General features: G+C 39.9%; 1 protein-coding gene across 1 annotated transcript in view; it reads left to right on the top strand.

Annotated features, from left to right (window-relative positions):
- Nucleotides 1-21,943, top strand: part of LOC119859943 (sucrase-isomaltase, intestinal-like) — a 34,541-nt gene extending 12,598 nt beyond the window's left edge. Inside the window, 7 exon segments of the mRNA XM_038412887.2 lie at nt 5,310-5,424; nt 5,538-5,653; nt 10,010-10,073; nt 10,596-10,713; nt 20,555-20,723; nt 21,426-21,542; nt 21,890-21,943. Of these exon segments, the coding sequence (XP_038268815.1) occupies nt 5,310-5,424; nt 5,538-5,653; nt 10,010-10,073; nt 10,596-10,713; nt 20,555-20,723; nt 21,426-21,542; nt 21,890-21,943 (753 nt within the window).
- The last annotated feature ends 1,553 nt before the right edge of the window (nt 21,944-23,496 follow it).

The raw sequence follows: 23,496 nt of genomic DNA, 5'->3' as shown, positions 1-23,496 counted from the left end.
AATGCTTCCTTTTTTTTGTTATAAACCTGCTGCTACTAATTTCATTTGGTGACCCCTCATTCTTGTGTTATGAGAAGGAGAAAATAACACTTCCTTATTTACTTTCTCCACACCAGTCATGATTTTATAGACCTCAATCATATCCCCCCCATAGTTGTCTCTTTTCCAAGCTGAAAAGTCCCAGTCCTATTAATCTCTTCTCATACAGAGGCCGTTCCATACCCCTAATCATTTTTGTTTCCCTTTTCTGAACCTTTTCCAATTCCAATATATCTTTTTTGAGATGGGGCGACCACATGTGCATGCAGTATTCAAGATGTGGGCGAAACATGGATTTATATGAAGGCAATATGATATTTTCTGTCTTATCTATCCCTTTCTTAATGATTCCCCATGTTCTGTTCTCTTTTTTGATTGCCGCTGCACATTGAGTGGATGTTTTCAGAGAACTATCCACAATGACTCCAAGATCTTTCTTCAGTGGTAACAGCTAATTTAGAACCCATCATTTTATATGTATAGTTGGGATTATGTTTTCCAATGTGCATTACTTTGCATTTATCAACATTTAATTTCATCTGTTATTTTGTTGCCCAGTCACCCAGTTTTGAGAGATCCTTTTGTAGCTCTTCGCAGTCTGCCTAGGACTTAACTCTCTTGAGTAGTTTTGTATCATCTGCAAATTTTGCCACCTCACTGTTTACCCCATTTTTCAGATCATTTATGACTATGTTAAATAGGACTGGGCCCAGTACAGACCCCTGGGGGACACCCTATTTACCTCTTTCCATTCTGAAAACTGACCATTTATTCCTACCCTTTGTTTCCTATTTTTAATCAGTTACTAATCCATGAGAGAACCTTCCTTCTTATCCCATGACTGCTTACTTTGCTTAAGAACCTTTGGTGACGGACCTTATCAAAGCCTTTCTGAAAATCTAAATACACTATATCCACTGGAACCCCTTTGTCCACATGCCCTCAAAGAATTCTAGTAGATTGATGAGGCATGATTTCCCTTTACTAAAACCATGTTGACTCTTCCCCAACAAATTATGTTAATCTATTTGTCTGATCATTTTGTTCTTTACTATAGTTTCAACCAGTTTGCCCAGTACTGAAGTTAGGCTTACTGACCTGTAATTGCCAGGGTCACCTCTGGAGCCCTTTTTAAAGATTAGCGTCACATTAGCTATCCTCCAGTCATTTGGTACAGAAGCTGATTTAAATGATAGATTACAGGCTCATACAGTTAGTAGTCCTGCAATTTCACATTTGAGTTCCTTCAGAACTCTTGGGTGAATACCATCTGGTCCTGGTGACTTATTACTGTTTAGTTTACGTATTTGTTCCAAAACCTCCTCTAATGACACCTCAATCTGGGACAGTTCCTCAGATTTGTCACCTAAAAAGAATGGTTCAGGTTTGGGAATCTCCCTCACATCCTCAACTGTGAAGACTGATGCAAAGAATTCATTTAGTTTCTCTGCAATGGCCTTATCGTCCTTGAGTGCTCCTTTAGCATCTCGATTGTCCAGTGGCCCCCCTGGTTGTTTAGCAGCCTTCCTGCTTCTGATGTACTTAAAAAAATGTTTGCTATTACTTTTTGAGTCTTTGGCTAACTGTACTTTAAATTCTTTTTTGGCCTTCCTAATTATATTTTTACACTTTATTTGCCCGCATTTATGCTCCTTTCTGTTTTCCTCACTAGAATTTAACTTCCACTTTTTAAAGGATTTTTTTTGCCTTTCCCTGCTTCTTTTACTTTGTTGTTTAGCCACGGTGGCTCTTTTTTGGTTCTTTTACTATGTTTTTTAATTTGGGGTATACATTTAAGTTGAGCCTCTATTATGGTTTCTTTAAAAAGTTTTCCTGATTTTACTTTGGTGCTGTAACTTTTAATTTCTGTTTAACTAACCTCTACTTTTTTGTGTAGTTCCCTTTCTGGAATTAAATACTACAGTGTTGGGCTGCTATGGTATTTTCCCCGCCACAGGGATATTAAATTTAATTATATTATGGTCACTGTTACCAAGTGGTCCAGCTATATTCACCTCTTGGATCAGATCTTGTACTGCACTTAGGACTAAATCAAGAATTGCCTCTCCTCTTGTGGATTCCAGGACCAGCTGCTCCAAGAAGCAGTCATTTAAAATCATTTAAAATTTTTGATTAGCTAGACTTCAGGATTAAAAATAATAATCAATTATTTTAGCAGCTAAGGATCCAGTTTTGTGAGGTGCTGAGGCTTAACTTTTCAAATGTGGGTGCATACAATTGGGTCCCAAATCCATTTTTGGGCACATAGATAAGTGTGGCCCGATTTTTTGAGAGGTGCTGATTACCGACTACTCTCACTGAAGCCAATGGAATTTGCAAGTGCATAGCAGCTCCCAGAATCAGTCCCTAAATGAACAATTAAAAGCTATAGTGTCGGAAGAGTTAACGGGTGCTAAAAAAACTTTTTATTGAATCCAGAATCAGGTATGGCAGTTTTTGTTCTCCTTAGGATGATGTTAAAGCTGCATTATATATTAGATTTATGCACTGGAATAACTTTTCAGCTAAAAGAAATCAGAGATTTTTATTAGGAGTAGCTAATTAAGCCAACTTGTTAGAGCTTTGGTAACTCTTGGGAACCATCTTTTCCAGGATTAAAAAATAATTACTGCAGACGGACAGTTCTCTTTTTCAAAGCTGAACTACTTAAGTAGATTAAAACTCTAATGAACACTTACATTACTTAATTATTAAGGCATCAGTTGCAGCTCCATGGGAAAGGTTGAACTGAGTTTTGCACTTAAAATAGAGATTCAACCTGTTTGTTTTACACGGAAAAATCCAGTTTGTTCTCACCAAAATTGCAGCATTGGCTTTTTGCGCACAGAATGACTTTTTCAAGAATTTGCAAGTATATCTGGTAATGTAGGAGTTCAAATTAATTTTAAAAGAAGATGTGATAGGCGCTGCCTCTTGTGAGTGCCTCCTGTCAGCTAGGTGTGATGCTGCAAGCTCTCCTGCCCCCAGTACAGACTGCAGGTTGCTGACCTCACTAGGTGGGTCGTCATTGGCTCAGCACTCTGGCCAACCTGGACAGTTTAAAATGGATGAACCCCTCCTGGGGTAGCAAAGAGTTCAACACACTGCCCTCCCTAAGGTCTTCAGCCCCATCTCTGGGCTCCTTTAGTCTTGCCCTTCACTTGGGCTTCCCAACAGAGCCTTGTCCCCTTCTTGGCACTTAGGCCACTTCACTAGTAGGCCAGTGAGGAGGATCTGGGCCTGTTCTCTACTCTGGGCCCCAGCCCAGAGACCCTACACACAGCAGCCACACACTGCTTCCTTCAGTTTGCTGCTGCTATTCCTGGGCCTTTTCCCATATAGCCTCTTTCTCTTCACCCTGACCTCATGGCTAAAGTTCTTAAATTCTTCCTCCTTGATGAATGCAAATATCACCAGAGCCTATCTTCTGGTTCTCTTCTTTAGCTCCTGTGACCAGCACTGAGCACCCTCCCTTACTCCTCTGGTCCCACCAGGAACTGACCTGCTCATGCCCTGAAGCTCCTTTTATCTGAGCCTGCTGAGCTCTGATTGACTGCTCGTATGCAACATCTCTTGGCAGGCTCACCTCTGCTGCTTCTTCCTAGCGTGGCATGTGGTAAGACAGCAGGGCCTCTAGCAGGGGGATTGAAAGGGCTAGGTATACCCAATCACAGAAACCTTTTGAGAAAGTTACAGTTGGTATCAAACCTTTTTTTTTTTTTGTCCCTCATGATCTTAATAATGGAATATCACAGATTCCTCAAACTTCCCTTATAGTTAAAACTCACTGAAATAATGTACAGTAGTCTACATTTGAAGAATTGTTTCTAGAACTAATAAATAATTTTTTCCTGTTCTTCATAACTAAAAGTTGCTCCTTCAGCAGAGTCTGAAGAATATTGTTCTATTAGAGAGAACTCACAAAGAACCGTCATATTTCAAAATGGCTGTAATCTTCCATTTTTCCTTAATGTTATTGAGGGGCCAGTTGCCCCCACATAAGGATGTATTGAAAAGATCATCTATCTCCTTTTACTCTCAACTGGACTAAGGCCACTGACTGCCTGAGCAAAGATGGCTACTTTCTCCATTCGCCTGGTCCTCAGTGTTCCTGATAACATAGTGGGCCACCATCTTCTCTAAAGGCAGCTTGGCTTCACCATCTTGGAAAAAATGGGAAACAGTGGCCATTTGAAAGAGGGCTTGCAACTGAGGGAAGCTATGCATTTCATCCATTAAAACAATGGGAGATGGTCGCCATTTTGAAAGGTAGGGCAGGAGGGAATGAAAAACTTGTGTGTTTAAGTGTGCATTGTATATGTATGCAAAGGAATATATGGGGTGTAGAAGGGCTGGGGAAGGGGATGTGTGTGTGTGTGTGTGTGTTTGTATATAAGTATATACAGAGAAATGTGGAGTACAGGAGGGAGGGGTGACTGGTCTAGAGTGTATGTGCAGGAAGAATGTAAGGAGGTGATAGAAGCAGGGATATTTGGAGGACAGGAGAGGTGACACTGAGATGTACACTCCTGGTTTCTTTGAACTCTCCAGCATGGCATAAAGAAGCTAGAGTGTACTGGTGAATCTGAAGTGAGAATTTAAAAAACGATTTAAGGTGGATACCTCATATCTTCAAATCACTGGAAATATAACATAGTAACATTCTCTTTGAATTTCTTGTTTAGTGTTCATGAATGAAACTCTTAATGAAATGGAAGTTCCCAGACAAAATTTATGTTAAAGTGGAGTTAAGGTTGAGAATATATATCAGTAATTTAGGGTAAAATATGTTACAGGGCTATTGTAATTATCCCAGAATCAAATGTTATAAACTCAGGAAATTCAGATTTAAGGTTGAACTTTAAAAAATGCAAACATATTAAGGTGTTGTATTAAGGAAAGGCACAACTGGGTACCCAAACAAGCTTATCTCTGCCAAATAGTGACACCATAATGGGGGTCAGGTAGAAAGAGAAAAAAATATAATGCTTCTTTAAAATCAGTTTAATCTAATATAGAATCACAAGCACTGACATTTCTTAAATGTATTGGATGATATCATTTCACTCTGAAATTCCAGGGATTATAATGTTTGGTTTTGTACTGAGAGGTACTCTCAACTTTAACTCCATTTTAATGTAGTTTTTATCTAATAATATTAATACAATCTACATTAGCTATATCTTCCAAATTATTCTGAAAAGTAGTAATGAAAGTAGCTGTTATCATAGTGCTTATGATAATCCCAGGAAAATCTTATTTTTTTTTAGGATCCTTTCCTAAGCAAGGATGAAGCACCAGGTACTTATTTGCCCTATGAACTTGGACAAGAAATGGGAATCTGGGTGAACAATTCTGATGGAGTAACTCCAGCTGTTGGCAAGTTTGGTTTATTAAATTAGTCTATATGTAGGTAGCAGTGTTGTTTTTCAGTGTTAACGACTCTTCAAAATCAAAAGTCACAATATGTTAATCAAATACTTATGGTCAATTCCAGACATGGCCCCCAGGAGATTCCGTGTTTCCTGACTACACTAACCCCAGGACAGCTGACTGGTGGATCCAGATGTGTATTGAGTTCAAAGCTGACCTTGACTATGACAGACTCTGGATTGTATGTCTGAGTATATTTTCTTTCTCTTTTTTCCAAAATAAAGAAGACAACTTGTACGTATGTAAAAAGTTTCTTGTTTTCCATCTTTACTTGCCTATTGTGCCAGTATGGATTCAGTTGCATAAACATTTAGGGTTCAGTTGTCCCCAGCCCTTAAGGGGGAGAAAGCATAAAAATGTTCTTCAGTCAGTCTGGCAACTGTGCCAGAGGGCTAAGCAAATGGCATTTCTTGCACTTCTCCAAGTGAAAGATCTGCTTCAAGCTAGTGCTACTGCTGGTATTACCACCCCTAACCATGGTCTTTTTGTATGGCCTCATCACCCACACTGGTCAGCAGAGCTGGCCTCAGATAGGAAAAAAGTGCACCCTGCAACCTGTGAAAGGATAGCTCTCACAGGTTGGCTGGCCCCTTTAAGCAGAGATGGACCCACCCCCATCTGTGACACAATTAGCTTGCTTCCCCAGATGAGGAGAAGCAGAAAGGTCATGTAACTAGAAGGTGAAGTGCTTTAATTAGGCCTCCTAGTGAAAGATAGGAGGCCTAGGGAAAGTTTGTTGCAGGGAAGGAAGAGCAGAAAGACTCCAAGAAGGAAAACATGCGAGTTGCAGCAAAAGATCCAGGGGCAACTTGAAGGAGTCTAGGTGGGTCTGAGGGGGACAGAGACTGAAAAGAGCTCAGGAAAGACTGAAAATTGAGCTAGAGGGATTTCAGAAGAGTGCCTGCAAAGCAGAACCTCAGGATGCAGGAGCTGGGCCCAGCTTGACACTGGGCTGTAGACTCTGTGGTAGATTTTTGTGTTTGTTGTTTTTGGACTGGTATACCCCAGAAGCGGGGAATTATTGTAAAATGATTCAGGCTAAGCCATTGGAGTAGCTAAACCAGGCTGGGGGGGGGGGGGTTATTTGAGAAGCCCTGAGGAGAGGAAACTAAGTCAGAGCTGCTGTAGAGCCACCCCAGGCCAAGAGAGGGCACTCAAGAAACAGGGATCCAGCCACAGTGTCACAGAAGCTGTGCTCCTCTGCTGCCCTTAGAGGCACACAAGTGAGCTCCGGGAATTCCTTCTGCAGATTGGTCCTCTGCCCCCTCCCCTACTATGGGCTACAGCTTTCAACTGTAATTAAGCTCTTAGTGGCTCTTTAAATCATAAGCAGCAGAAAGAAAACTTAGGTATATCAAGTCCATATTTTATATGGGAGAGGAAAATATTACAAAGATTTGAAAATGTGTCAAATTATCTATGTATACACAGCAATAGCAGCTATGTGTGCTGCACAAGTTTCTGTGGAATTTCTTTGGAAGTGCTTAGATGCTTTGCAGAACCCTCTGTGAATTTCCTCAGGAAGTCTGTGAATTCTTTTCTCGCACGTTGTGTGAATACAATGTTGCTTTAATGTGAGAACACTGTAAGTTTTATTACAAGTTTGACTTGTGACATTGTATGGGACAAGGGTATATCACTCTCAAGTCAATGTCACCTCACAAGAGGTTCCTGAATTTAGCATCAAAATAACTTGCACAGATACACACACAATCTTACAATCAGCACAAAGTACTAGTTCTACTAATATTTCAGTGAGGAGATATCCAATGGGTTATCTTATTAGTCATTTTATTCCCTTCCCATTGGCTAAAAAAATGCCTCACACATGCACTTTTACTGGCTCACTAAGCAGCCAGGACTTTATCATTAGGCAACGTGTAGATCAGCAGTTTTCAAACTGTGGGTCTGGACCCCAAAATGCGTCATGACCCCATTTTAATGGGGTCACCAGGGCTGAAGTTAGACTTGCTGGAGCCTGGGGCCGAAGCCCAAGCCCCACTGACCAGGGCTGAAGCCCGAGCCCCACCTTCCAGGGCTGAAGCCAAAGCCTGAGGGCTTCAGTCCTTGGTGTTGGGGCTCAGGGTTATGGGCACCCTACTTGGGGCTCAAGCTGTTGGACGTCAGCTTTGCCGCCACCCCACCCGGGGCAGTGGGGTTCAGGCAGGCTCAGGCTTTGGTCCCCCCTCCTTGGGTCGTCCTTTATTGTCAGAAGGGGGTCGGGGTGCAATGGAGTTTGAGAACTGCTGGTGTAGATCATGGAATATAGGCAGTAATGAAATTCTATTCATATTCTAGGAAGGGAATACACTGCCATCACAGAATATTTTTTTCTTTGGGTTGTGGCATACAAGGCTTGAAAACCACTTTTCTTCCAGGCAAGTGAGCAAATTTAGAGCAAATTGTCATGGGCATAGTTTGGGGGAGAGAGCGGGGGGCATTGTCTCCCCCAAACTGCAAGCCTTAGACAGGCATGGAATTTCCCCCCACACACACACACACGTGTGGCCCATTGGCCTGACTGGATCCCTCCCACAACTCCCCCAAATATTAAAGTCGAACTATGGCTAGGCAAATTTGTTGATGTTTTGTACTGGTGCAATTTCATTTAAATAGCATGTAGTTCCCAATTGCAATTTCCCCCCTGAATTCTCTGATTTTGCAGTAAAAGTGTGTGAACTGAATCATGAGTTTTGTGTAGTTCTAAGGCCTGATCCAAACCTCACTGTAGTCAGTAGGAATCTTTCTACTGCCTTGAATGGGTTTTGGATCAGGCCTCTATGTTGTGCTGTAGGTGTCACTTGGAGGTGAGAGGTTAAATTTCAGCCTATCTCTGATGAAAGGTCAAGATTCCTAGGCACTTTTCCAAAAAAGTAACTACTGTAGTTATCTCTGTATCCTTGGTAACACTTCTCTCAGGAAGATGGATTCTAATAAAGTTGTATGAGAGTGATGGGATAGACAAACCTCTTCCAGTACCCAACATGCCTGGCGTTAAACTATGTCCCAGGAAACCAGAAGCCCTGTAGCTGGTGCCAACGATTCAGTAATTAATCAAGTCAACATTTCACCAACAGACCCCAGCTGTGCTAGCAAGCCTAATTGGCAACAGACAGCTGATACAGTTCATTATTGGCAATGAAATAGTGGATATTTTTACTTTGTTTTTCTCTGTTGCACTCCTATATGGATGCTTTGCAACAGTAACATTTTTATTTTTAAATCTCCTGTTCCCTCACTGAGGTGCTCAGGACACTGAACAAACTCATGAATGAAACACAACAAAAGTACAATATTATTAAAGATTGTAAAATGCTGAAAACAATAGACATTTTTTAAACAGGAAATGTCAAGAAGATTCTCACCCTGCTCCTCTATTTGTAGGAGTTTGTTGAACTTAACTATTTCACGCAGATCCTACCATTGCTACCCAGGCCAATCTCCCCACTGATTTCAAAAATCAGGCCCTTAAAGGCTTTCCATACTCGCCTTAAGTACACCTCTTTTGTTGTTGGCATTAATTGTACCCACAAATAAGGTCACTGAAATATCTAAGCTGCTTTGCATTCACATATAACATACTTAGCCATTGTTATCTCAACTGTACCCACAATTATTTGCACCTGTTATCTGAACCCATAAAAATGGAGGCCGAAGATTGAAAAGCTGGCCCTAAAAAGCAATTTTCTATGAAAACCTCCTTAAGTTGTGGATTAATATACAATTGTGAAAATAAGCTGTATGATCGAGGCAGAAATCAAGGAGGCTTTGCAGTATTTAAAATAAGAATGAATCATGATAATAGGATTCTGTCTTGGTAATTTTATTTTACATTTCCCTTTGTTTCTTATGCAGGACAGAACTGATACTTACTTATCACCAGAATATTACACTTAGCCATAACTAGTGAATTGTCTGTCAAATTACTTGGAAATTGACTGTAAATTAAATGATTCCACATGCAATTCAGCCACAATGGAGACTTTACAGCCTGTTGTGTCAAAGGATCTAATCATAAAGATTCTAGCTCTAGAAGGAGAGTAGAGAGGACATGCTAATATGGTTTTAGATACTGGAGATTACATTTTGTAGTAATTTCAAACATACAGTAGCGTGGACTCCACTAGTTCCACTGTCTTTTAAGTCCGACATGCTTCAGGGAAAGAGAGGCAGGATTTGAGCCTAGTTATGAATTCTTACTCTGTCACAGAGGCCTTCTGAGTCACACTGCTTAATTGCCATCTACAATGATAGTTATATGCAAATTGAGGACCCATGATTTCAAATAATTATGCAAGGTCTTTGTGCCTTTGCATTTTTATTTTTATTTGACACTGGAGTTTACTAAAGTTTGTCACTCAATAGGAAACAAGTGTCACCCTGTAGGATTATTATTGATTCAATGATTTCTCCTTTAGTGTGTTAGTATTTGAATCTACATTATCTTTCTAAAAGATCTGATTTTCTAGGCATAGAACTGGACTACATTAATGCAGCCTATTCAATAGAAACATCCCTTTGAACATAACATATCTAGGGGTTTCCAGGTGCCTGGTTTTCGACTGGAAAGTCTAATCAAAATGGGGACCTGACAGTGTCCGGTAAGATGTCCTGACTGGACACCCAAAGTCCGGTTACTGCAGGCGGGGGAGGCAGGGAGGCTCCGGGTCATCACCCGTGCCAGCCACTACTCAGCTTATGTCAGGCGGCTGCAGCTCCCAGTCCCGGCTCTGCAGGTGAGTCCATCCTGACCTGGGTGGGCAGTGGGTGGGAGGGGAAAAGCAGCGAGCAATGGGGGGGTAGGGGGAAGACGAGTGAATGGAGTGGGACATTGGGGAAAGAGGCAAAGCAGAGGAGATTCTGGCACTCCTGCTGGAATGTCTGGTTTTAAATATTACCAAGTTGGCTACCCTATGCTATGTCCATCTAGAAGAAGGTTTGTCACTATTATCTTTAAACACACAGCAATCTAAAAAGAATAGATCCTGCAGTGCTTCAGCTTTTATTCCTTTTAAAATTTTTAGGATTTTATTCTATATTGTAGTATTTCTTCATTGAATACATTTGTGAAGAGGTTTGAAATTTGATCTGAATAATTCTCTAACTTTACATGTCATTTTCAGGAATTATCGATTACTCTCTGGCTCAGAAGACATTATGTCCAGATTCAAAAACTTATCTGGGGGATCATTATAACACACAGTCTCTCTTTGGCTGGTTACAGACACCACCAACTTTTGTGTAAGTCATCAAGTATCTCCTTCTAAACATGCAGTTTAAACAAGAATTTAAGAACAGCTGATGTTACATGGGAAACTTTGAAATGGGTTCTACTTAGAAATATCTGTTTAGTTCTCTTTGTTTTTTATGTATTAAGGACAATTTCAAGGAATCAGAATCTTTGCTTCTGTCATGTTAATTTGTTTCAGATAAAGTGAAAGGACCTAATTCTGATAGGGCCTAATTCTTCAACTGTTACTCGTGTGAAACTAAACTGAGAAGTTCAGTGACTTCTGTGAAAGTTCTCCCCACACAACAGCTACAGAATCAGATCTAGTGACTTCACAACCATTTCCCATAGCAGCTAATTATGATGTCATATGTAAAGGAGTATTTATTCCTTTAGAGGAAGAATCAAAAACATAGACTCCCAAGATAACAAAAATCCTCTTTTCATGGACACGTCTTGACTTGCCTGGAGAGTATATTATTTTTTGGCATAAGTCTGTGATGTGGCAAGGAAAACCCAAAGGGCATTCTGAATGGTGGAGTTACATTGCATTGCAGTTATAGATTAATGTAAAAATTGTCATTTTTTCAGCTAGAAAACTCTGAGCTATTTCAGACTAACGGTATCTGTCACGATGAAACTAGAGTTAGTTCAAAGGCAGGATATGCTTTTTAGACTCTCAAAAAAGAAAAATCAAATGGGCACATCAAGCTTGTTTTCTGTAAAAATTGAGGTTAGACACAATTCTTTTTGTTGTATTAATAAAGAGCCAAAACCTGGCGTCCTTATGTTGTTTTTACTCAGTCTTAACATTAGTATTTACTAACAGTAGTGTGGGCCCCATCATTCTGCTACTTTCTGTACAACCACATTGGAATACACAGTCTCTGTGCCAGAGAGAGCTCGGTAGAGAATTCAGATGTGGCCCACAATCTCACACCCTGGTATTTAGGATATTAAAGGATCCTATCCTTCAGTCCACCTCCACATCTGAAAAACTGCCCTGAGGCTTTATAACCAAGTATTCTGCCACCCACAAGGCAGTCCATCACAAACAGTAAGCCTGTGTGCTCTGCATGCTATGTCAGCTGTACAGACCTAACACAGAAAGTAAAGGTCAATTTTGGCCCTTTTAATATCTGTCTCATTTCAGCTTCATAAATGTAGCACCACACAAAAGTGCCTTTCTCAGCCATCCTCCTTCTTTTGAAGAATAGCACTGTTCATGAGAAATACAAACATTTTATTCAACCAAACACACAGAATTCTTGAAGACAGAAAAATCATTTTCAAAATATAAAGTAGCTCCTAATGCATCTAAAAACAGAAGCAGGGTGTGCTGTAGAACTGGGCCAATACTGCAAACAATATTCCGTGAAATTCATTTGGATTTTTTAAAAACAAATGTCTTCCATGCCCCTTTTGCATTCACTTTTCACAAATAATCATCTAGTAAATGATTTTTACTGGCAGGAATGTTTATCAAAACTGCATATATTGCAGAATATTTGCAGAAATTGAATTACAAAGTAATAATCATGAGTATTTGTATCTAAAATCTGATTCTAAGAAATCCAGTCAGGTAACAGAAACCTGTCATATGATCTGTTTCCAGTCAAATAGGATGGCTTTTGATCACTGAATATTTGCAACAATCAATACTCACCCAATTTACACTCCAAGAATTATCCACAGATGATGTTCTGTGAATAACTTCAAACAAATGTATTTGAGAAAATCAGATTTGGTTCTGTGATGACTCACAAAGTGGTAAAACTTGTTAAATTGTTTGTTATAAACTATTCACCCAGCTATAGTTTATTGTTTTCTACCCATTACTACTACTCAGCACTGTGTTGCAAGTGTGGGCCAGTAATTTGCCCCACATATAAAGCTGGATTATCTGAGGAGACCTATACTAGGGTTTAGGGAAGGCAGATTTCTTTGCCAGTAATGCTCCAGGACGTTACTTCTAAAAGAGACCTGGAGTCTTGTTTTATGTGGCTACTCCACCAACTGGCCCCCTTGAACAACAGAACCATACCGATTCCATTGCGTTTCAGGCATTGCATGCCTTGCAGTGGTTAGCCCATAAGCTTAATGTTTGTTTATTTGTTTATTTGTATGAAAACCAATCCATTTGTTTTAGAAATGTCAACATAACACATTTTGAAAAATCTATGCCAGTTAAATAGCCAGTACAGTAAAATACTTAGATCACTTATGTAAACCTGTGTACCAGCATTTTTGTGCAAATCTCATTAATATGGGAAGCTGATGAGGATAATACACAAAAGTATTAATAATCTAGGCTGCAAATTTCCAGGGAGCCTAAGGAGTTAGGTGCCCAAATCTAAGTGAAATTGAATAGAATTTGGGTTCCTAACTTTCAGTGTTGTACCAGGACAGGAAAAGGGGGGAAATCAGTGAAAGGAAGGATGCATTTTGTTTAGCATAACTCAAAATTTCTTTCATAGTTTGATTTGGTGCTTGTTTGTTACTTCCATTTGGCTTTGTACTTGCCATCAAAGCAAGACTCATAGGTTGGGGGGAGGGATAGCTCAGGGGTTTGAGCATTGGCCTGCTAAACCCAGGGTTGTGAGATCAATCCTTGAGGGGGCCATTTAGGGGTCTGGGCCAAAAATTGGGTCCTGCTTTGAGCAGGGGGTTGTACTAGATGACCTCCTGTGGTCCCTTCCAACCCTGATATTCCATGATTCTAATACTTTATTATCTAATAGTACTACATAAACAAATTCCTATACAAAAAGCAAAGTAGTACAATTATTTTTATACAGTGAATGTTATGGGAAAAGACATGAGACTGGATACCCATGTAAATGTAGAGGGGTGTCAGACTTACTAATAGCAATATGAATATAGATATTAGAGTTTATTGTCAAGGCTATAGATTAGACATGGTAATTTTGGGAGGAGTCTTGATAACATCAGAAGTCATCGTAAATATTATGAAAAGACAGGGGCATACTCTTCAGTAAACAAACTATGGCAACATTTCTCCTCTGAGATCCACATAGTATTTCTCAGTTTCACTCTTCGCTCTTCCTATAATTGCAGATAAATTTTGATCTCAGTAGGAGTTCTGTACAGAGTAATAATCATGAGTATTAAGGACCGCAGATATTGGAGCTGAGTACTTCTGCATGGAGCTGAGAAGAGAATTTTGCCCTACTTTTGAAATGACTTTGAAACTTTATGAAATATTTTGGGGACACCTCATATTTTAGGTACTTAACCACTGCTGTCCCTTCTTTCCCATTATGTAAGTCTCCATGTTCATCCAGATTTTTCATTTCCCTCCTCTTTCCATGTCCCCAAAAGAGTACTGTTTTAAAGTTTAGGTGTTGCTTTGCAGCCACACTCTTTCCTTTATGTAGTGCCCTGTCAAGTCCTGATAGTCCAGAGTTTTCAGGGGGCCTTCATGGTGAATTCACTAGCCTGGTTCTTTGTTTGACAGTGTTCTTGCCAAGTACCTCACTCTATTAGCCTTCTATGCAGTTCTATAGTTTGTTTTGGGTGTAAAATTTGAGTGGGAGTTCTGTTGGAGGAGAAGGTATTTGTACTTGATTTTGTATTTTTAGTATTTGTGTGTGTGTGTGTGTAGAGGCTTGTAGGGGCTTTGTGCTGGGAAAGAAGCTGAGCCCTGATTAGGGGGTGGGGCTTTTCTGACTAGGGGTTCTATAAAGGTAGCCAGCCAGTCAGGCAGTGGCACAGACAGCTGCAGCGGCACAGGAGTTAGCAAGCAGAGCTGCAAACAGGAGAGTTTGAGTGGGAGTTTGTAAGGGGAGTTTGTATTGTCGTGCTTGTTTGGGGTTTGTTTTTGCTGGGGGGGTGGTCTTTTTGGTGTGGCTTGTGTTTCCCAGATTAACAGGACTTAGGTGGGAAGGCGATGACAGATACGGAGGCAGCTGTGGGAGTGACTCGTGTAGTGGAAGACACAATGAGGATGACTGGATGTGGAAGCTGTGGTATGTACATGATCCTGGAGGGGGGACCTGGTAAGAGTTTTTTCTGCATGAAATGTCGTCTGATGGAGGAAAAGATCCGAGGTCTGGAGATGCAGGTGGAAAGTCTGGTTGAGTTTAGGAAGGGCTTTGAGCAGATGATGGAGCAAAGACATGAGGTATCCGAAGGGAAAAGCTCAGACTTACAGATGGAAGCAGGGCTGGGGAATTTTGAGGGGAGACTGAGTGAGGAAAGTGGTCAGTGGAAGCATGTGACTTAAAGAACCAGGCAGAGGAAAAGACGGGCTAGTGAAGGAGAAATAGAGCTTAGGAACAGGTTTGCAGAGTTGGAAAATGAAGAAGGGGCTCAGCAGGTAGTTGCTGAAGGTGAAAGGGCAAGGAAGAAGAGAAGAGAGGCTAGTCCTATAGGAAAATGAGAAGAGTCAAGGGAGACTACACCAAATATGAGCCCCAGAAGGATACAGGATGGGTTGAAGAGGATTATAAGGGAAAATAGGAATGGAAAGAACTTGCAGCCAGAGGGAACAGGGGAGAGACTGGAGAATAGCACCGTCACCAGGAAAAGGCAGGTCTATGTGATCGGGGCCTCTTTATTGAGAAGAATAGATAGGCCTGTAACTAGAGCTGATCCAGAGAATAGAAGGGTGTGCTGTCTTCCAGGTGCTAAGATAGGGGATGTAGACCTGAGGTTGAAAAGGATCCTAAAGGGAGCGGGAAAGAATCCCCTAATTATCCTTCATGTGGGAACAAATGATACAGCTAGAGTCTCACTGGAAAGTATTAAGGGAGACTATGCTAGGCTGGGGAAGATGCTTAAGGAAATCGAGGCTCAGGTGATCTTTAGTGGGATCCTTCCTCTTCCTAGAGAAGGGCAACAAAGGTGTGACAAGATTATGACTGTCAACAGATGGCTTAGGCAGTGGTGCTATAAGGAGGGCTTTGGGATGTATGGCCACTGGGAGGCATTCATGGACAGAGGACAGTTCTCTTGGAATGGATTTCGTCTGAGTAGGGAAGGAAATAGACTTCTAGGATGGAGGCTGGCACAACTGATAAAGAGAGCTTTAAACTAGGAATTTGGGGGAGATGGTTGGGAGATGTCCAGGTAATCTCCATGCCAGATTTTAGCATTGAGAGGGAAGAAGATGAAGGAAGAAAGGATACAGCCGTGGGTAGGAGAATGTATATAAGGAGCGAGGGCAGTGTGGATACCAGTCTAATAGGTTATACTGGCTGTAGAATGACTGTGCCTAATAGGGTACAAAATGTGAGGGAGGCCAAACAGCAAAAATTAAGATGTTTGTACACCAATGCGAGGAGCCTAGATAACAAAATGGAGGAACTAGAGCTACTGGTGCAGGAAGTGAAACCAAATATTATAGGGATAACAGAAACATGGTGGAATAGTAGTCATGACTGGACTACAGGTATTGAAGGGTATGTGCTGTTTAGGAAAGACAGAAATAAAGGTAAAGGTGGTGGAGTAGCATTGTATATCAATGATGAGGTAGAATGTAAAGAAATAAGAAGCGATGCAATGGATAAGACAGAGTCGGTCTGGGCAAAAATTACATTGAGGAAGATAACTAGTAGAGCCTCTCCTACGATAGTGCTTGGGGTGTGCTATAGACCTCCGGGGTCTAATTTGGGTATGGATAGAGCCCTTTTTAATGTTTTTAATCAAGTAAATACTAATGGAAACTGCGTGATCATGGGAGACTTTAACTTCCCACATATAGACTGGAGGACCAGTGCTAGTAATAATAATAGGGCTCAGATTTTCCCAGATGCGATAGCTGATGGATTCCTTCATCAAGTAGTTACTGAACCAACTAGAGGGGATGCCATTTTAGATTTAATTTTGGTGAATAGCGAGGACCTCATAGAAGAAATGGTTGTAGGGGATAATTTTGGCTCAAGTGATCATGAGCTATTTAGTTCATACTGAATGGAAGGATTAACAAAAATAAATCTGCAACTAGAGTTTTTGATTCAAAAGGGCTGACTTTCAGAAATTAAGGAAATTAGTTAGGGAAGTGAATTGGACTGAAGAATTTATGGCTCTAAAGGTAGAGGAGGCCTGGGATTACTTTAAATCAAAGCTGCAGAAGCTATCGGAAGCCTGTATCCCAAGAAAGGGGAAAAAATTCATAGGCAGGAGTTGTAGACCAAGCTGGATGAGCAAGCATCTTAGAGAGGTGATTAAGAAGAAGCAGAAAGCATACAGGGAGTGGAAGATGGGAGGGATCAGCAAGGAAAGCTACCTTATTGAGGTCAGAACATGTAGGGATAAAGTGAGACAGGCTAAAAGTCAAGTAGAGTTGGACCTTGCAAAGGGAATTAAAACCAATAGTAAAAGGTTCTATAGCCATATAAATAAGAAGAAAACTAAGAAAGAAGAAGTGGGGCCGCTAAACACTGAGGATGGAGTGGTGGTTAAAGATAATCTAGGCATGGCCCAATATCTAAACAAACACTTTGCCCTCAGTCTTTAATAAGGCTAAAGAGGATCTTAGGGATAATGGTAGCATGACAAATGGGAATGAGGATATGGAGGTAGATATTACCATATCTGAAGTAGAAGCGAAACTCAAACAGCTTAATGGGACTAAATCGGGGAGCCCAGATAATCTTCATCCAAGAATATTAAAGGAATTGGCACCTGAAATTGCAAGCCCATTAGCAAGAATTTTTAATGAATCTGTAAACTCAGGAGTTGTACCGAATGATTGGAGAATTGCTAATATAGTTCCTATTTTTAAGAAAGGAAAAAAAGTGATCCGGGTAACTACAGGCCAGTTAGTTTGACATCTGTAGTATGCAAGGTCCTGGAAAAAATTTTGAAGGAGAAATTAGTTAAGGACATTGAAGTCAATGGTAAATGGGACAAAATACAACTTGGTTTTACAAAAAGATCCTGCCAAACCAACCTGATCTCCTTCTTTGAGAAAGTAACATATTTTTTAGATAAAGGAAAGCAGTGGATCTAATTTACCTAGATTTCAGTAAGGTGTTTGATACCATGCCACATGGGGAATTATTAGTTAAATTGGAAATGATGGAGATCAATATGAACATCAAAAGGTGGATAAGGAATTGGTTAAAGGGGAGACTGCAACGGGTCCTACTGAAGGGCGAACTGTCAGGCTGGAGGGAGGTTACCAGTGGAGTTCCTCAGGGATCAGTTTTGGGACCAATCTTATTTAATCTTTCTATTACTGACCTTGGCACAAAAAGTGGGAATGTGCTAATAAAGTTTGCAGATGATACAAAGCTGGGAGGTATTGCCAATTCAGAGAAGGATCGGGATATTATACAGGAGGATCTGGATTACCTTGTAAACTGGAGTAATAGTAATAGGATGAAATTTAATAGTGAGAAGTGTAAGGTTATGTATTTAGGGATTAATAACAAGAATTTTAGTTACAAGTTGGGGACGCATCAATTAGAAGTAACGGAAGAGGAGAAGGACCTTGGAGTATTGGTTGATCATAGGATGACTATGAGCTGCCAATGTGATATGGCTGCGAAAAAAGCTAATGCGGTTTTGGGATGCATCAAGAGAGGCATTTCCAGTAGGGATAAGGAGGTTTTAGTACCATTATACAAGGCACTGGTGAGACCTCACCTAGAATACTGTGTGCAGTTCTGGTCTCCCATGTTTAAAAAGGATGAATTCAAACTGGAGCAGGTACAGAGAAGGGCTACTAGGATGATCCGAGGAATGGAAAACTTGTCTTATGAAAGGAGATTTAAGGAGCTTGGCTTGTTTAGCCTAACTAAAAGAACGTTGAGGGGAGATATGATTGCTCTCTATAAATATATCAGAGGGATAAATACAGGAGAGGGAGAGGAATTATTTAAGCTCAGCACCAATGTGGACACAAGTACAAATGGATATAAACTGGCCACCAGGAAGTTTAGACTTGAAATTAGACAAAGGTTTCTAACCATCAGAGGAGTGAAGTTTTGGAATAGCCTTCCAAGGGAAGCAGTGGGGGCAAAAGATCTATCTGGTTTTAAGATTCTACTTGATAAGTTTATGGAGGAGATGGTATGATGGGATAATGTGATTTTGGTGATTAATTGATTTTTAAATATTCAGGGTAAATAAGCCTAATCCCCTAAAATGGGATATTAGATGGATGGGATCTGAGTTACCCAGGAAATAATTTTCTGTAGTACCTGGCTGGTGAATCTTGCCCATATGCTCAGGGTTTAGCTGATTGCCATATTTGGGGTCGGGAAGGAGTTTTCCTCAGGGCAGATTGGAAGAGGCCCAGGAGGTTTTTCACCTTCTTCTGTAGCATGGGGCACGGGTCACTTGTGGGAGGCTTCTCTGCTCCTTGAAGTCTTTAAACCACGATTTGAGGACTTCAATAGCTCAGACATAGGTGAGGTTTTTCGTAGGAGTGGGTGGGTGAGATTCTGTGGCCTGCGTTGTGCAGGAGGTCGGACTAGATGATCAGAATGGTCCCTTCTGACCTTAGTATCTATGAATCTATAAGTCTCCATGTTCATCCAGATTTTTCATTTCCCTCCTCTTTCCATGTCCCCAAAAGAGTACTGTCTTAAAGTTTAGGTGTTGCTTTGCAGCCACCCTCTTTCCTTTATGTAGTGCCCTGTCAAGTCCTGATAATCCAGAGTTTTCAGGGGGCCTTCATGGTGAGTTCACTAGCCTGGTTCTTTGTCTGACAGTGTTCTTGCCAAGTACCTCACTCTATTAGCCTTCTATGCAGTCCTATAGTTTGTTTTGGGTGTAAAATTTGGACAACTCGTCACCTGGACTTTCATCCAACACCTACTCACGCTCAAGTAGTGTGGACATGCTCAGGGTCTAACTGATCACCATATTTGGGGTTGGGAAGGAATTTTCCCCCATATCAGATTGGCAGAGACCTCGAGGGATTTCCAGCTTCCTCTGCAGCATGGAGAATGTTGCACTTCCAAGTTTAAACTAGGTGAATTCTCTTTAACTTTAAGTCCTTAAACTCTGATTTGAGGATTTCAGTAACTCAGCCAGAGGTTAGGGGTCTATTACAGGAGTGGGTGGGTGAGGTTTCGTGGCTTGCAATGTGCAGTTAAGACTAGATGATCACAATGGTTCCTTCTGACCTTAAAGTCTATGAGTCTAACTCACTTTACCTACTTATTTAAGCATTGTCCCATTCTCACTCAGTCTCTCACTCACAACTAACTTGCTAACTTATTTGCACAACATTTCCAAACAACACGGACATCTTAAACTAAAACAAAACATGAATATAAGTAGGGATGACACAAGTTCCAGTATTTGTACATGTTTCCTTGTATTTGTGTGTGTGTGTTTCTCACTGGCGTTTTTTTTAAATAATTTGGGGAGGTTTTGGAGTATCAGACTATTGAGAGATCTGGTCTTCTCATAGTATGTTTCAGTTTCTGGATGGTGGAAATTCCACAACAAGACCTGCTCTAGTTTTATTTCAACCTGATAAATGGGTCTCTGAGGGAAAACCAAGCCTCAGAAGAACATGGATACAAATCGTGAGAGAGTATTATGTTCTTATTCACATACATTCAGATTCATGAGGAACCTGAATGAGTACGCAACCCTAAATGTCATGGATTCCATGATCTGCATGACAATCATGACATACATTCTTAACAACTTATGGTTGTCATTTTTCTTTACAAGGATGCAGTAATGATTTCTGTATTTTACATGACTCAAGGACGTAACGGACACAATAACAGTTATTATATGGATAAAACTCTCATTGACCTTAACCAAAATTTTGCCTATATGGGGACTTCAGAATCAAGCTTAAAATATGAAAACTGCTTGAGCTGGGTTTTCTTCACTGATGTTGATGGATTTTTTTCCCAGTGCTATTCAGAAGGCCACTGGAAAGCGAGCATTCGTTCTGAGTCATTCTACATTTGTTAAAAGTGAAAAATATTCAGGTCACTGGCTAGGTGACAACTTTTCACACTGGAAAGATATGCACATGTCAATAATTGGAATGTTGGAATTTAATCTCTTTGGGATTCCATATGCAAGTCTGTCTAAAGGCTCTCACTGTTTCATACATAATACCATTTGAAATTAATCCAAATGTTTGCTTAAATGAAATGCTTGATATGGCAAGCAGGTGCTGATTAAATTTAATTTTGTCAATTTTTTCTAGTTAAAGAAGAATCAAAGATTCTCATATGAAACAATTGTGCGATGTGCCAGTGTAACCCACACACCTTCTGGGTGTGGTGTTCTGTCCCATCTAGTGGCACCAAGACCACTTAAAAAGAGAGAGATTGAGTCTGCTCTACAGCCTTAGCTAACAGCCAGTTGGCTTTTAGGACATGTGGTAGAAGCTCATGCACTAAGCTCCAAAGGTCCCAGGTTTGATCCTGCCTGCCCAAAACCAGAGTCTGCATTACACCAGCAAAAATAGATTTCCTTCCTGATATATGTTTCATCATTCATATTCTAAAATATATTCTAATTTTGCAAGATGAATTGAAGAAATAATACAATTATTAAAATATAGTCAAATCTATATTAACATTCTCAGTCCCTGCAAATTTTTTTCCATGTTCATTACACTGTATTATGGGACCACCTGATAAAATCACCAGAAAAATAGCTGTCCTTTTGTTGACCTTTATTAACAGGTTTCACTGTGACATTGATTTAGGGCCTGATTGTGCAACTCTTACTCACACTCATGAGCACTTATTTAATTATTATGTTTCTTCAGATTGGTGCTGATATCTGTGGGTTTCTCCTTGATACAACTTATGAACTCTGCTTACGATGGATGTAACTTGGTTCATTTTATCCTTTCTCCAGAAATCCTAATAGAGAGGGCCAGATGGTAAGAAAGCAAAACTATTGAATGCTGCAGCCCTTGATTTTCATATTTATCATTTTAATATTTAAATTGTACTCTCAGAAATCATTCTGCATTTTTGTGAGTAAATCCTTGTTGGGTGAACAGGAATCTTTTATATGATGCAGTGCTATCAGATGTCATGCACAGAAGTGATTGTTATGCATTCCCATAATTTAAAAATGGATGGAAACTTTAAAAAAAATCTAATATCCCAAAGCTGTATAAAAATAAATTTGTTCACAGTTTACAATTACAAATTGTAGATAAAAATCAGTTCCTCCATGATTTACCTACCAACACCCTAGTTTTTGTTTCCTGTTCTCTTTTAGGTGTTAGTGATGTTATCAAGCATTGCAGGGAAACAATTATTTGAAGGCAAATGAAGGAGGAACAGATTTGTGATTATCTCCTGCCCATAAATTATTGTTTGGTTGTAATTTTAAAATATGAACATATAACATCCTTTTACTTGCTTAGAATGTTTTTAAAATGCTTTTATGTTCACCTTTTAACATACGTTACAGGAAGGGGTATACGGGTACAGCCTGCATTATCTTAAATTAAGCCTCAGACATGTATCATAATTAGAAATTTTGGACAAATTATATTTCTTATACATTAGAAACTTCAAGGACAGGTAGCAGTAGAAACATCAGTTACTCAGCCTAGAATAAATGAAATCTGAAAAAAAGGAACTAAACTGAATTCATAACTGAAAAAGTGCAGGATCAAATCTAACTCTGTATCGATATACTCATTCTAGCTCTTATCTCAGCTAGAAAGAAGTATCATGTTGTTTCTAGCTGCTGAAAGGTTGAAGGTCCTCTGGTCTTTGGATATACATTATATTTCTCCACTGTGCTGTAACAATGAATGAATGAAAGATTCTGCTATTACAAGAGGCTGTTTTTACTTTTGTAAGATGAAATGTGCAAAGATGGAGTTCATGTTGTGACCGTTCACTTTCATTTTGCTGCAAGGCCAGATTTTTAAAGGCGGGTGTAACAGTTGCACCCACAAGCATTCACATTTGCCTGCACAAATGGGTATGTGCCTTTAAAAATTGGACAATTACACATGGAAACAGGCACAATGGTTGCTATTAAAAAGTCAAGACTTGCCCCCATATTTACCTTCCAATGGCATAGGAATTATCAAAGTATTTCCCTATAATTAGAATAGGAAATGTCTGTTTTTTCAGATACTACTGTGGGTAAATATTCTGTGTGTAGGGTGTCCAATGTATTTAGATTTAAAGTTATCTGATTTGCATTCGTGCATGCACCCGTTTGTGCATGAAAATGTAAAATTGTGTTTGACCTACATGAGAGTATATTTGTAGTCTATATACAGGTTGGTAGTTAATTTGCATTTCAAACATGAGTGCATACAATGGAAATATAAACATATGGCTACATGAGTGCTTTCTTCATGAAGGCTGTAGCTTATCAGCTCATAAATAAGTAGGTCAAGGGCCCAATTCCATCATCCTTATGTTGATGGATCCATTTGAGGAGTAAGGCATTAGTAAGGGCTGCAGAATAGGGCCCACATGATGTTCCCCCCACACACTCAAATTACTACTGCCAATTCAAGAAAAAGTGAATTGAGCAACTAGAATTAATTCTTTCTTGTACTGTTAAAATCATAAAACAATTCTGTTCATTTTTTTGTAAAAGTCTGATTTGCAGGGAGCTTTGAGTGACTCAGCAACTGACTGTTTTTACTGTATTTAGACAATATTTGTACACTAGGGCTGTCCAAGTGGTAAAAATATTCCACTTTTAAAAAGTAGCTGGCATTCCAGAGCTTAGAAACCAGCAGGAAACGTGGTTATTGATTAATGCAGATGTATGTATAAGAGAGGGTAAAAATAACTTAAATAACTTAAGTGTAATATTAAAATTTGATCTTAAGCATCTGGTTTGTCTGACTC

The sequence above is a fragment of the Dermochelys coriacea genome, chromosome 1 (assembly GCF_009764565.3).
Source record: "Dermochelys coriacea isolate rDerCor1 chromosome 1, rDerCor1.pri.v4, whole genome shotgun sequence".
NCBI lineage: Eukaryota > Metazoa > Chordata > Testudines > Dermochelyidae > Dermochelys > Dermochelys coriacea.
Note: the sequence above shows the minus strand (reverse complement) of the source record. Positions and strands in the feature narration are given on the sequence as shown.